The sequence below is a fragment of the Alligator sinensis genome, unplaced genomic scaffold, assembly GCF_000455745.1.
Source record: "Alligator sinensis unplaced genomic scaffold, ASM45574v1 scaffold50_1, whole genome shotgun sequence".
NCBI lineage: Eukaryota > Metazoa > Chordata > Crocodylia > Alligatoridae > Alligator > Alligator sinensis.
The window spans coordinates 438,183-450,765 of record NW_005842059.1 but is presented as its reverse complement, the minus strand read 5'-3'; the positions used below and the strand labels follow the sequence as shown (position 1 = coordinate 450,765).

The following is a 12,583-nucleotide window of genomic DNA, read 5'->3' as shown; positions in this document are numbered from 1 at the left end:
TCAAACCTTCAATAATTAGATTCTATACCTGGAAGTTATAATAAATGTATGTTTTTCATATATAGAATTTAATAATTTTATAATCGGGGTCATTTTATATTCAAATACATACGGGATTAACGGCCAGGTGGAAGTGATCATACTTTACAAGGCTGCTATGTAAGCCAGCACAGCTAGAAGGAAAGGATGGGCTCAAACTGATGCCCCTGTTACGTAATTTGGAGGAAATTCACCTTGCTCACAGGAAATGTTTATAGCATTCAGGGTGGCTTGAAGTCACTGAGATGGTGATGGCATTTGTGACACCGTTCCCAAGGGATCCCCCTCTGCCCCTTTCAGAAAAAAACACAAAGAACCGCCCTACTTCTTAGTTCCCTTGCAATGAGTACTCTCTAGGCCTGCATCAGATTTGATCGCCTGGTGAGTGGAGGGCTGACTCGAGTGCCAGAGCTCCTCAACCCGGCCTCGGCTCTCACCTAGGGAGGGCCTGCTCCAGTCTGCCTAAACCCGGAGAGCTGGGTGGCTGCTGGATTACCAGGGTTCAGTCCTCAAGTTATTTAACTCTGGAGGAAACATAAATGAGGGTCTGCCTGTGAGAAGGAAACCACAGCTGGATCCTATACAGAAAAACCTCACATTTTACCTGACCACACCCTCTAATACTAATAACTAGAAATGATCAACTAAGGTGAAGATGTGAATCTACAAGACCTGCATGCTGTCTTCCCTGCTTTCTGGCGTGACAGCTGAAATTATGTCTGTGTGATAAAGGTGCTTGCTGAAGGCCTTATGAAGATTAGACCAAGTGTTTTTCTGTCATTTGTTTAGATATTAAGCTATATGTTGTTGCTGAGAGACTAATTTCAGTTTAAGATGTAGTAAGGCCTTGTATGAAGCAAGGCCTAGTAAATGTAGCAAAGCTTTGAAGTAGTAAGGCCCTGTGGCGTAGTTAAAATTAGCCTTATCAAAGGAATGCAAGGCTTGTACTGCTATTGGTCAGTCTAAGGACAGCTGAAGTAAAAAGAATCTGAATGGCTGTAAGTTATCAGCACAGCTCAGAAGTTATAAATTGGCTGGCACATATGGAAATCATCCAGAAGGAAGATACAGCTCTGTGAAAGGGACTAATTAACTGTTGACCTGGATCAGTGGGCCCGTGGATCTCAAGGAGCCCAAGGACTGAATACCAGGGTCCTTCCCGGTACCTCTGGGACAGCGCTGATCGGGGATGCCTGACTTCACTGAGCTTTGTGGAAAGAGAAACGTGTCATACATCAGGCATCAGAGGGGACTGCCGATAAGTTGCTGACACGAATTATTATTGTCTGTCGTTATCTGTCTTAGTATACTATGCGTAGCCGTGTTTTTATTAAGTCAATAAACCTTTCTTACCTTTCTACCCTTGATCATACTCTCAATCCCGAACCCTCCGCAGACGGCTGGGACATCTGGTTAAAACATGTGGACTAAATAAGCTAGGCACATTAGGGGACTGAACAGCTTCCCCATGAGATGCCTGCACAAGATCCTCAAAATAAAGTGAGAAGACAAAATGCCAAAGACAAAGGTGCTAGAGCACACAGGACTGACGCACTTAGAGACTGTAGATCAAGAAGAGGAGGTTGTGATGGCTCAGTCTTGTCAGGAGAATGCGAGACAGTATTCCCAAGAATATTTTGTACAGTGAGATTCAAGAGAGCTCTAGAAAGTGGGGTCGCCCTTTACAGCAGTACCACGATGTGTGCAAAAATGCTTTGAGGTCATTCCACATGAATGTAGAAAGCTAGGATCCCATCCAATCTGGAGGGAACATCTGGTGCTGGGTGCAGCTCAACATGAAGCAGCTTTGATCCAGAGGATGGAAGCAATGCGAGAAAGAAGGAGGCAGCAAGCTATACACTTGGACTCCAATTTGAACAGCGCATGGATCTGTGAAACTTGTAACAAGCTGTGTCACTCTCGAACTGGGCTTGTCAGCCCCAAGTGGATTCATCAGGCACCCGACTAGACCTCTTATGCATACATCATGATCCAGAGGATCGACAGATGTCTAAAAAAAACCCCCAACCCTCAAATACGTTCAAAACCAACCTTTTTGGCAGGCATACCACAAATTAGCCCCGCATTCTCCCTGACTGTCATGCTGATCCTCTTCCCCTGCCCAATTGGTTGCTCTGCTTTTGGCTCCCTTCCCTGTGCTTCCTGCTTGATCTTCTGCTTTACTTTCTGCTTCCTGCCTGATGCTCCTTGCCCAATCCGCTACTGTTTTCTGCTCCCTGCCCCATCTACCACTGTGCTGCCTGCCCCCTCCCTAGTCTGCTGTGTGCCACACAGGGGTTAACAATGTCCCTTGTGGTACGCAGGCCGCAGATTGGCAACCCTTGCTTTAATACATTTAGTAAGTCACACAGGTTAAGTACAGTCCTATCTGCTTAAACACATGGGAGACTGTCACATGGCAGTCATGTGAACTTGGACAAACCAGTTCAAATACTATGGGAGCCAGCAAAGGCAGAGGTAACTTTCCCACTCTGTTTAGTCATTTTAGTGGTATGACAGGGGACAGAAGTCTATCCCCTGGCTTTTCAAAATGACACCAATTCTGTGATTAGCATTTCTGGAATTCCTGAATTCCCTTGTCTCTAGCATTATGCGCTGCCATGATTTGAGAAGGGTGCACATAAAAGAAAGCCAAGCCCTGTTGCCAAGATCTTGCATCTCGTTATTTATGGAACGGCGTGTGCAAGGTTCTTTGTTTCAGCAGCACAGGCCACAGATTCACAGAACATCAATCCACGGGTAACCAGATTCGCAGGCCTGCTAATGAGGACAGTGCCTGAAATAGCTTCTCTTGAGGACAGTCCAGTAAAACCATCTTCTGGTCATTTGGGGGCAGGCCTGAAGGAAGTGGAAGCAAAAAACTTAGCAGGGGTTAAGCGCTCCATTTAAGGCTATGTATTTGGTAGCCGTGTTGGTCTGAGACAAAAAGAAATGCAAAAATCTAAAACTCTTGGTTCAGAGATGATACCTTTTATTACACCAACTGAGAAATTGCAAAAAATATACCTATTTCTGCAAGCTGTCAGGCTCACATGCCTTTCACCAGGCTCAGGGAAAGTTAAAATTTGATTCCTACATATGGGGACTTTTTACGATCTTTAACTTTCCTTGAGCCTGATGAATGGCATGTGAGCCTAAACATCTTTTTCTGTAAGTTTTCAGACTCACACGCCATTCATCAGACTCAGGGAAAGTTAAAGATGGTAAAAAGTTCCCATATGTAGGAAACAAATTTTAATTTTCCCTGAGCCTGATGAACGGCATGTGCGCCCAAAAACTTGCAGAAAAAGAATTTTTTTTGCAATTTCTCCATTGGTTTAATAAAAGTTATCATCTCTGAACCAAGAGTTCGACATTTTTGCATTTCCATTTAAGGCTGTTTACATGGGGAGGCGATCTCTTCAGTCTCTATTTGTTCTTAAGCACAAGAGTCAGGGTCAAGAATTAAACTCAACTCTCTCTACAAGAAGAATGGTTCTCAGCCTCCGAGATCCTGGTTAGGGCAAAAGTATTTGATAAAAATACTCCAAGATGAAAACGCCAGTTGTAATAAATCACTGTCAAATCCTTCACGTACACTCTCTCTCATCCTTCCTTAAACTGGGCCCACTGCTGTGGTATCTAAGGACTGGACACTATAAATCAGCACAGAAACATGAATATTCTTTAGGGATCACAAATCCTAGGAGCTAGCACCCTATGATGTCCTATATGATCACCTCCAGGCCAGCTACAGGACCAGTCAACATACTCTAGGATGGTTACCAAAGCTGGGGGATAATCTCCTACAATGTCCTATAGGAAGGATGGACAAACTGTGGCTGATGAGCTACACACAGCTCCTGGGTAGTGTGAATACGACTCTTTGAGAAAGCTGTTTAACACCAAATTAGTATTTGAGCCAGGGTGCTGTGTCTAAATCACTGACTCCAGAATCTGTTTTATGCCCTGAAGCTTTCAGCTGCATCAGCATCTTGAAGGATTAGGAAGTCTGGCCACCCTTGTTCTACAAAAAGGTTCAAACAGGAAAGGTAAGTGGATGAGCTTCACCTACAAGCGCTCATCACATAAAGATTAAAAAAAAAATGTGACCAGCATCAGCAATACTGGCATGAAGGCTGAGCTCTGAAGAGCAGTCATCCACATGGGGCAAAGTCTCAACGGGCACTGAAACGCACCCAATGAAAAGACGACTAAGGCTTTTTCCCCATCTCCCAAACCCGTACGAAAGGAATTTGGAGATTAAATTTAGAAAAGCCACCCCACTTCCATCAGCCTGGGGGAGCTACAAGACGCAGGAAGTGGGCAGGGAGCCGACCACGCAGGATTTCCCCTGTAGTTATTTCCCGACTGGACACGTGACTGACCATGACTTGGAGGACACGCTTGCTACGCCTGCCACCTAGTGGCTAGAACATGCTTTTTTACATGGTAAGAAGAATAGCTGAGGGTGAGCCAAGGCCAGTCCATGACTGGAAACTGAACTGGACCCTTCAGGAGCATTGTTACTGATAACTCAGTACCCACGCAGAAGCCCTAAATGTGGACTAGGTTCATCAGTGAACAAATCTGTTCTGAATAACGAATGACGTCATTCTAAACAAACACGGCTTTATTCCTGTCACTTCATAGGAAGAAGCAAGGTGAACAGAGACGGTAATTCACCCCTGCACAGGGCACTGGCACAAACCCTTACATCCCTTTAGTCCCATTCAAATTCATCTTTAAAAGACCTTAGCATCCTCTGCCAAGGAATGAACTCCCCTCGCACAGAACACAATGCTAAGGGATTTTGTCCCTGCTGCAGGGAATGGACCCAACCACGCTCTCAACAGCTTAAATCCAGTGGGCTGGGATTAAAGTTGGCCAGAACTTGGCCTGAGGACCATGAATCAGGATGAGCCATGTTCATCAGAGAGGCAGAAAGTGTTGTTACACTGGATCTGCGCTCAAAGAACTAATGTTTTCAGCCACTTCTGATCCTGTTTTAGAGCTGATCTTGTTTCAGACTGGTCTGCAGACCAGATCTAGCCCATGAGGCCATGTCATCCAGCCCATGGGTCTCCTCACAGGCCCAGAAATTTGGCAGCAGGGGTGCAGCAATTAACACTGCCACGGGTCCCCAACAGGATGAATGACATGGCCCCGTGTGCTATTATGCACCAGCATGCGGTCAGCTTGGCATGAGAAATCGGGCCAGCAGATACAACCAGGCCAGCATGTCGGATAACACACATGCACTGACCCCACACAACAACCCGTGGATTGGGCCCATGGACTGGCCCCCGCACCATTCTTCTGGCCCATGGGGCCAGAGGTTTGAGCACCACTGCTGCAGAGGATCTATCAGCAAGGTGGATCCTCTTGCAAGATGGGACCTTCAGCCCAGAGGCTCGATTCAGCCCGATCCAACCTGTCAAGTGACTGCATCCAGCTTAGGGCACAACAGCATAAGCAGGGGTGGGTGACAGGGGACCTGGCACCGACCCAGAAGGGTCCCCTCCCCTTCCACATCCCTGCCACCTGAGCACCCCACTTGCCAGCCTGCTCTACTTTTTTTTGGACCCCCATCCCCACCACACTGTTACTGCAGCCACAGGTCCTTTCACCCTCACATCTGTTGCTTGCATCAGTTGGTGGCAACAGGAATTGATGGAAAGGAGTAAGCAGCAGTGGCAGCCAGGGTGGCTGCAGTAGGGACAGCAGCCCTCTGCACAGAGTAGGGAGGGCTGGGGTAGCAGAGGGCAGCGGGGAGTGGCAGTCGGGTTACGAGCAGCAACCCGCCTTTGGACCCAGCTACTGTATTTCAGCCCACGGCTCCTTCAAGCCTGAGACCCCTTGCTGCAGGTGCATGTGCCATGATGATATGAAAAGCAAAAGGAGGTTTCATCCAAGTCCCTGGGCTTGTACCAGGGCTGCAGCTTGAACCTTGTTTTCGTGGCCCACGTAAGCTCTATTAAAGGCTTCTCCTCCATTATGTAGCAGTAACAGCCAGGGGCCCCACCCCAGGCTGGCTTGGTTTGAAGCTGCTGGATGCACCACTCCATAAAGAACAGAAATGCATGCATAAGAGTGCTGCCAGGATACACTCTTCCCCCAGAGGACTGTTCTTGAGGGCTAGAGTTTCTAGGGATTCACCAAAAGCCGCAAAGTAATATGATTAAAAGACAATTTTTTTGGTTTCCCTCTGAGAAGGTGGCAGGATCCCCTGGCTCTCAGTGGAAGACAGACTAATAATAGCTAGAGAGGAGCTGCCCTGCCTTGGAAGAGCTCCAGGGAAGGAAGGTGCTTGGGAACTCCACAAACAGGTTAGTTCAGCTCATTCAGGGGAGATTCACATAACATTAAAATCAAGGGAAAGCTTTCCAGGACAACAGAGTACATCTAATCAGGCCAAGCTAAAAACAGACCTCGGGACAGTCTTTACACATGCAACTTGAATGGCAATTAACTTGAATGAGCAGAAGTCTTATCTCAGTGCTTCACAGGTACTTAAAGTGGAACAATGGATAAAAGCCTTTGGGGGGTGGGAGGGAAGAAACCCAATGTCTGCTTTCAGCCCTAAACGACAAAGGCTAGAAACAGACCTTGGGTTTCTCCAGGGGCAAAGCTTTTTATTCTGGGAGCCTACAGAGGTAGGAGCCCATTTTTCCAAGAGATAGCACTCCCCCCACCCCCGCAACAGGAGCTAAGTCTTGTTAATTGTATCTGCGATGGATAAATCCTGTCCTGGACCTGTCAAATCCCAGGACAATTAGATCTGGGATAAACCTGACATGATTTTTCAGCCACGGACACTGCTTCCAGGAAGGGTAGCATAGCCTGCCTTGCTGTTGCTGAGTTTTGGTGAAAAGATTCAGAATTTTGCAATGCTGATACTGGGCAGGGGGGTCTGGCTGGAACGACTGCCCTGCCCTCATTCCTGTCTGCTGCATCTCCTGTGTCTCAAAGCCTACAGCATGTTTTAAGAGAGCGCGTACATGGATACTTTGGTAGTGAAGGGGAAACCTCCAAAAGCATTAGAGCTGCCCATGGCGGAGGTGGAGGAGGCCAGGCTGCACATACCGGGGTTTGGAAGCAGCAGAAAAGCTGGGTGAGGAACGGGTGGTTCCTTGCCAATGACAGGATGCGTTTCTCCGTCATGGTACACTCCACGTCGTCGTCCTGCAGAATGACGTCCTTCTTCAGCACTTTCACTGCATACAGGTGGCCGGTCTCCTTTCTTTTGGCGAGCATTACCTATAGTAACCAGGAGAATAAATCACACATGGGCTAAATCTGATCTTTCTCCCTATGCTGCAGCTGAAAGGACGTGGTGGCCTCTTCTGTACCACCTCCAGTTAGACAAGCAGCAGCATATCTTCACAGTATGTTGGGATGTGCTATACAATCTGTGTGGCTGGCCTCTCAGGACGTACAGGGCCATTAGTGTGAACATCTACTGTGCATCCGGATGCCAGCAGCAGCCAGCCTGAGGTGTTAGAGGCAGGATAAGGCCAAACTACACCTAGGCTTGGCAAATGGAAATTTGCTAGGTTCCTGTACCAGCATGTGCGTGCGAATGTGTGCACCACACACGCACAGCAATGCCTTCTGCCTCACCTTGCCGCACAGTTACAGCCCGGCTTTATGGGCGGTGATGTTTTGAAAGCACCACTTACACAATGGCTTGAAGGAAAAAAAGGCATGTGCGTGCTTCACGTGAAGATTAAGACGTTGCTTCCTTTACCAGAGATGTTTTACTCCCTCAAGGAAACAAGGGATCACTTATCCGCATACAAATTTGGGGATGCTTCCTTGCAGGCAGTCATTGCTGTCTTGCCTGGGGTTACTTGCTTTTGCTGTTAGACCCATCGTTCCAGTTTATGGCTGGTTTTTCATTCCCCACTCCACCGGAGGTGGCTTTTCTGCATACCACATGGGCAACCAACCTGATGCTCGGTGATGCTCTTCATCTGGAGACCGTACTGGCCTCCAGACAAGTCCTTAGAGCAGAGGCCATGTGTCTAAGGGAGGCACCCCATTTCCAGAAGAGCCAGGAAGGACACTCACCTTCCCAAAGCTGCCCTTCCCCAGTACTCGGAGAAAGGTCAAATCTTTGATCCCGATCCTGCAAGTAGAACTTTGGCTCTTGCTTTTACTCTCTTTTTTACTGTCCTTTCCATGGTGCTTCAGCGTGGGCCTGGACACCAATTTCTGTGAAGAAAAGTCATTCTTAGTTTGCCTAGGAACTGTATGTCGCCTCTGAAACACCCAGTTCCCCACCTGAGTATGCATGCTCTATACAGATGCATTGCACTGGGGCCAGTGTGAAAAAGGCATTGGGTGCACCACCACTACAGGCACCACCACTACAGGCTGTGCATGAGACAAGCCCGCCTCGCCCCATCCAGCCATAAAAAACACACATGAACAAGTCTTGCTCTGGGCATTTGATCTTCTTTTTTGCAATTTGCCCAAATGCAAGAGGCATGCTTGCTCCCGTGCCTTTCAAAAGGGGAAAGCTCACTGAGGCAGCCTGGGAGTCTCCTTCCCAAGATCACTGGGAATTTATAGGAGTGAGAATCAAAATGGCTCCCTCGTACTTCACAGTATCGTGGTATCTCGAATCCAAAAGATCTGGGCTTAGTCGCATCCACTCCTCTGTCTCCTTCCATGCTTCTAACTACCTCCGTCAAGCATCAAGTTACCTTATCCATTAGACCAGGGGTGGGCAAAATGCGGCCCGCAGGCCAAACGCGGGCCCACCAGCCCATTCTATCTGGCCTGCGGGGACCCTAAAAAATTTAGAAAATTAATATTTAGCTGCCCCTGACTACCTGTCATGCGGCCCTCGATGCCAAAACTCAGTAAGCGGCCCTCCACCTGAAATAATTGCCTGCCCCTGCATTAGACCCTTTTTGATCGTGTCTCTTTAGAATCATAGGAAAATTAAGGCTGGAAGGGACCGCAGGAGATCATCTAGTTCAGTCCGCTCCTCCAAGCAGGATGATCCCTGTCTAAACCGTCCTCAGCAAGCGTTTGTCTAATCTGCTCTTAAAAACTCCCTAGGATGGGGACTCCACAACATTTCTGGTTGTCTGGTCCAATTTCCAAAGCTTAACCACTGACACAGGAAAAAAGTATTCCTCCTAATCTCCAACCTCCATTTCCCTTGCTGCAGTCTAAGACCCTTGCTCCTCGTCCTGTCCCCTGCAGCCCTGTCACCACCCTCTTCATAACCATCCTTAAGAAACCCAAGGACGATTATCAACTCTCCATTCCATCTTCTCTTCGCCAAACTAAATTTTCCCAGTCTTTGCAACCTTTTTTTGGTAAGTCGCACTTCTCAGGTTTCTAATCATTTTTTGGCGCTCTCCGCTGAACGCGTTCCAATTGGTTCTCATCTTTCTTGAAGTGTGGTACCCAAAACTGGACATGGTGCTCATCAGTGCTGAATACAGCAAAAGAATCACTTAACTTGGAAGTGATACTCGTGTTAATACAACCCAGTCTGCTACTGGCCTTTATTGCAACACAAGCACGCTCTAGGGTCCTATTCAGCTTATGGCCCACTGCGACCAATTAATTCATTTTATTATATTGCAGATTATTTCTCCACTTTCTCAAGGTCATTCTGAACTCGACTATCTAGCCACCTTGGTGTCATCTGTAAGTCTGCTAAGTGTGCATTCAATCCCATCCCCTGTGCGCGAGGCAGCAGTAAGGGGCACAACCTTGCACCACCACCCCTGCCCCACACACAGATCTAGGGGACGTGGGTCACGGGAGCGTGTGCAGTGGTGGGGAGCCGGCTCTACCCCCTGCATGAGCTGTCCGTGGCCCCATCCCACTCCCCACCAGGGCCCCGCGGATGCACATTGTGGGCCTGGGTCCCATGCCCCACACACCACCCAGCTGAGCGATCACCGCAGCCCTGCCCAACTCCCTCCCTCCCTCCATCCCTATGGGGGTCTCACCCCCCCCACCAACTTACCTGCAGGAGCTGCTCTCCAGGCTGCCTGGTGGCCATGTGCATGCACATACATATGGCGCCCCTGGCCTGACCACCCTCCTCCCACTTCCCTAGCCCCTTACATCCTGGGACTCTGCCACCCCGCAGACAGCTCATTGCAAAACTGCAAAATCCACGGGTTTCTCTGCTAAGGGGGGAAATCCATATTTTACTCTGTTTTTCCATGGGAAACAGAAAACCCAGATCCCTGCTAATAAGCATGTCACAGGAGATGGTATCAAAAGCCTTGCTAAAGTCAAGAGGCAAACAAGGTTCTTTAGGTAAATCTGATCTCTTTTGTTAGACCAACTCAAATAGTTGGAAAAAACTCTTCTTTGCAAGCTTTCGGGTACAAATACCCTTTGCCAGGCTGAGGAAGTGTCTGACGTTGCTCTGTGCTCTTCCTGGATGGAATAGTAAAGAAGCCAGAAGCCGATAGGCATGCAAGAAAACCAGTCAGTGAAAATGTAGACTGCAAAGAAGAATTTTTCCAACTATTTGAGATGGTGTAATAAAAGAGAGATCAGATTTACCCACAGAACCTTGTCTGCCTATGTCCTTAGACCAACACAGCTACAACCTACACCCTTGCTAAAGTCAAGACATCTCACATCTACTCTTCCCCCATGCACACAGCCCATCACCTTGTCATAGGAGGAGATGGGGTTAGTCAGGCTGGGAGGATTCCAGTCGTATTAACATGCATTTCTATAACCAGCACTTGTGCAACAGCAAGCTCTAGTCACTGCCACGTGTTTTCTGTTTATGGTTTTACAGATGTTGGTGTGTACTTCACATACTAAAACTCTTACTCATTTCATCAGCCTGAGCCAAGTCATGCAGATTTCTGGAGCTCCACCTTGCGACTGTTTCATGGCAAAGCACAAGCTGCATCTGCTCCGTAGGAGCCTACCCGACGCCGGGGCTGTGGGAATGGAAACTCCAGGCGTGCACAATGAAACAAAACCAGCTGGAACAGCTCCCAAAACCCCTAACAACAGTTAAGCTCACAACAGTCTGATAACTTAATCGGCCTTAATCATAGCCCTTGGCTCATAAGCAATTAGGAAAGCCTGTGACATACGAGGCTGCCAGTATTTTTTCTGGTTTCCCACACTTATACTGGAAAGATTATACAAGTAACAAGTTGCCAGTACCCTGGCTTTCAGGGTGGTTGCTGTACCTATGCCTGCCTCTGTGTAGCTCAGAGAATAAATGTGCTGTGGCTAAAGACACAACAATAAGACATCTGAAACCCCTTCTAGGTCTCCTTTGGCAGGAGCCTGATACAAAGCCCAGTAGGCTCAGCAGCACCAGACTCTCAGCTAATGTAAAGCACAGCTGTAAGAACTGGAAAACTGAGATACAGCAATGGAGCAAGCTGCCGAGGAGAAGGGGCATTTCCTCTCTGCTCCTTTTTCATCCATCTTTGTTTCTTACTTCTGCCCTACATGATGATTAAGTTGGTTTCATGCCTTTTGCTAAAACGCAGGTGATAGCTTTATATGTTGAAATGTAATGCACCTAGTCATTTTTCTTTTCAAATAGATATATTTTCCTTTTTATTTTTGGACCAAATATTTAGGACTCATGAACCTGAAGCAACCCAATGATAGGTTACCCAAGTGTTCACTTTTATCCTCTTAAAATGTTTCCAGACCTTTTAACCCATTACATTTGTTATATGATATTTTTAATGGTTTAATAATGTGAAGGCTGCTTTAAATCCATTAATCCACTTTTCATCAGCACGGGTTGAAAGGACAGAGCTCCGAGTTCTGCCGTGGCTTTAGCTGCTGTTTTCTCCAGACCGCTACAATGAGGAATGCCACACGGCTGTTATATAGCCCTCTTCAACGCTCTCTCTCTCAAGACACTCAGTCTTGCAGAGGTAAAGGAACTGGGACATACATGACTTGCCAAAGACCACAGAGGGAAGCAGTGGCAGAGCTGGAAAGAGACCCCAGGTCTCCGAGTTACAGACTAATATACTGCCCACCACACCAGACTGCCCCCCTGCTTCATTGACTGGGCATCCCCAAACTGTGCTGATCCACTAGATGCTGGGCCTGGGTTTGCCCTCATCTTCACCAGGGGGTATGCTGGCGTGCAAGTCAAGCAGAGAGCCAGGCCTCTGGTTTGGCCACCCTGTCACACTGTCCAGCCAAGCTTAGAAGATGAACATCCATTCTTCAGGTGAAACGTTGGCTCGGCTGTCAGAGAACGGCTGGCCTCTACTTCTTCCATCCACCACCTCCCCTTCGAGCCAAAGCCTTTAACCCCTCCTGTGCCCATACACACGGCTTGGCAGCAAACACTTGCAAGAAAGAAGCAAAGTCTTACCGAATTTGGAGAAATATTTCCCGGCTGCAGCCCCATGCACGCTAAGGTTTTAGCCAGTTCTGCTGCATTCACCCCACAATTGGGTGCAACGTTTGCTTGGCATCTTATGTGCACGTTCATTTTACATACTGCGGGGAGGAAAGGGAAGGATCAGAACAACATCCAGGGAGGAAGTTTCGAGATTCT

The 12,583-nt window shown here is 47.8% G+C and overlaps 1 protein-coding gene across 1 annotated transcript in view; it reads right to left on the bottom strand.

Moving 5' to 3' along the window:
• PRKCH (protein kinase C eta) overlaps positions 1-12,583 on the bottom strand; it is a 174,036-nt gene that overhangs the window by 72,328 nt on the left and 89,125 nt on the right. The window contains 3 exon segments of the mRNA XM_006023070.3: positions 7,126-7,299; positions 8,113-8,256; positions 12,398-12,525. Of these exon segments, the coding sequence (XP_006023132.1) occupies positions 7,126-7,299; positions 8,113-8,256; positions 12,398-12,525 (446 nt within the window).